General features: G+C 35.1%; 1 protein-coding gene across 1 annotated transcript in view; it reads left to right on the top strand.

The window, feature by feature from the left end:
• Positions 1 to 2779, top strand: part of LOC114031898 (protein spire homolog 1-like) — a 137079-nt gene that overhangs the window by 66898 nt on the left and 67402 nt on the right. The window contains exon 4 of the mRNA XM_027847094.1: positions 1362 to 1526. Coding sequence (XP_027702895.1) covers positions 1362 to 1526 — 165 coding nt within the window. The remainder of the gene's footprint in view (positions 1 to 1361; positions 1527 to 2779) is intronic.

Genomic DNA, 2779 nt, shown 5'->3' with positions numbered 1-2779 from the left:
TCTTTTTTAAAGCAAAGATGTGTTTTGTAAATTTTAATTTATCTAATTTTTTAAAAACAGACTTTACTTACACTATTATAATCACTATCAACATCTGTGACACATTTCAGCATATTATAAAGAATAATATTAGTGATATATCACAGTATTAATATTTAGAACTTCTTTGAAAAAATATTCAGGGGATAATTCCATGTATACTAAAGATTTGAAAGTATATCTATCTGGGGGCAGTCAGGAGGACCTGAGTTCAAATCTGGCCTCAGACACTTGACACTAGCAGTGTGACCCTGTGCAAGTCACTTAACCCCAATTGCCTCACAAAAAAGCAAAAAAAAAATACATATATATGTATATATGAATTTATATTCAAATAAATTTAGATAACTGATCTTTTTGGTCATTTCAGTGAGCTTTATAGTTTTTCAGTTAAATATTGCATTGATTTTAATTTTATTTGAATATAGACTCTCACACCTTAGGTTGTAGTATAGTAACTAAAATCCTTTAAATTATTATGCTTTTTACAGCTTAAAATGGGATTTCACAAACATTATCTCATTTAATATTTACAATCATGAAAAGGCGGCAGAATTCAGGTATTATCTGACCTTCCTCAATTCTCCCTCACCCCCAACCCATTTGTTTAAGGAAGAAGAAACAGACTCAGTTTGTTTGTTCTTCTGAAAAAATAGGTGGGGATAGGGTTAAGGGGATGGGGTTATATTTGAGTTCTGCCTACCCCACAGATTTGTTGCAAAGATCAAACAATCGGTTTGTGATATTGTTTTAAATTTTGTAAAATTTGTGAAATCACTTTATAAATTGTAGAGTATTATGCAAATTTAACTTTTGATTACAAGTCAAAAGACTTAGGTTTTGGTATTGACTCTGTCACTTAACTGTGGGGTTGGGATTGAAACCTAAGTTTTTGACTCCTAGTTGACTCTTCTTTCCATTACCATACTGCCTCTTATGAGAATGAAAGTTTTCCTCAATTTTTATTTCCCCACTTGTGGGCATTTTGGCTTTTTTGTTGTCCCATGTCTTTTCTTGAGTGCAATTTGTCAATATTATTTAACTTGGAAAATAAATTGTGATTTACCAGTAGTGATGGCAGGATGAAGGAATTAAATATTTACTAATAGCTTGTGGAAATGAGTTAAACTCAGGTTTTTAAGAGAGAGGTCAGGCTCAACACCTCACATACACATTAGCTTTTCTCACCTTAAATTTTTACCATTTCTTTTTGTGGGCTACTGGGAGTCTAAGAATCTTTTTAGCTTATGTTGCTTGGACATTTCAGAAGAAAACATTGACTTACATGCTTTGGTGTTGCTTTTTCTCCCTTTTCTCTCTAGGCTCGTTTCTGGGTACAGGTGATGAGGGATTTGCGGAATGGTGTGAAACTGAAGAAGGTTCAAGAGCGTCAATATAATCCTTTGCCAATTGAATATCAGCTCACACCTTATGAGATGTTAATGGATGACATTCGCTGCAAGCGCTACACTTTGAGGAAGGTAATGGTAAGTAATGGGTTTATAATAAAATCTAATGGTTATTTTTCTATCTCTATATGTTACGTGAAAATGACCATATGGATCATGTCTTTTTAAATTTAGTTTGCTACTTTTTACTAAGAACTGCATCCATCCAGTGTTTGGTAAAATGTATGGTATAAGTGTGAATTTAGTTTCTTTTATCTAGTTATTTTGATATTCCTCATGTTCTACTGTTTTCTGACTGTGGAGATTCTGTTTTACTTCCATATTTTTTGTTTTACCTGTCAATCTGTCGACAAGCATTTATTGAGTGTCTGCTGGATACTAGACACTATGCTAATCACTGGGAACACAGAGACAAAAGCAGGCTAGTTCCAGTGCTCAGGAATCTTGCATTCAGCATGTTCACATACAAGTAAAATACAGGATATACTCAAAAGGTTCTCTGAGTGCATCAATTTGGGTGTTTCTTGCAATGATGCAGAATATCCTGTCAATGCTTTACCATACATGGATGGGTTGTAACTCATGTCAAATAAACTTCATAATTATTCTGCATTTTTTTGTTTCCTGGATGAACTAACAATTGTGGACATCAGGAAACACTTCTTGAAGGAGGAGGCATTTGAGCTGAGCCTTAGTATTTCCAAGAGTCAGAAAGAAAATGGGGAACATTAGAAGAATGGTCAGCAGTTTATTCAATCATGGAAGCAAGAGATGGAAGTTGTGCACAGGGAATAGCAAATAAATGTGAGGAAGAGTAATCTGTAATCTGCCTCAAACATAAATCAGAGCCATAGTAGAGCATTTGCATTTTATCGTAGGCACCAGGGGATTACTATAGCTTTTTTAGACTGGAGTGAGACATGAATGAATATTTGGAGAGAGATGCAGTGCAAAAATATAAGGATGTGTGCTTTATGAATCAAATCTCCCTTTGATAGCCATGTGGAAGATGGATAAAAGAGAGAAGAGATTAGATGCAGGAAGACTAATTAGGAGGCTGTTACCTTCTTGTCCAGGTGCAAGGTGCTGAGGGCCCTAAACTCAGGTTGATGACTATGTAAGAGGAGAAAAGGGGATAGATACAAAAGATGTTATGGAAGTAAAATTAAGGAGGACTTAACTGCTAATTGGATACAGATGGAAGAGAGCATGAAGAGTTGAGGATGATTCTGGGGTCCTTCATAGACGATAACTAGGAAGGAGAGAAATGGATTTAGATTTGGGTTTTTGCACACACACACACACACACACACACACACACACACACACAC

The sequence above is a fragment of the Vombatus ursinus genome, unplaced genomic scaffold (assembly GCF_900497805.2).
Source record: "Vombatus ursinus unplaced genomic scaffold, bare-nosed wombat genome assembly UNPS02015255.1, whole genome shotgun sequence".
Taxonomy (NCBI): Eukaryota; Metazoa; Chordata; class Mammalia; order Diprotodontia; family Vombatidae; genus Vombatus; species Vombatus ursinus.
This window is presented reverse-complemented; position numbering and strand designations above follow the sequence as displayed.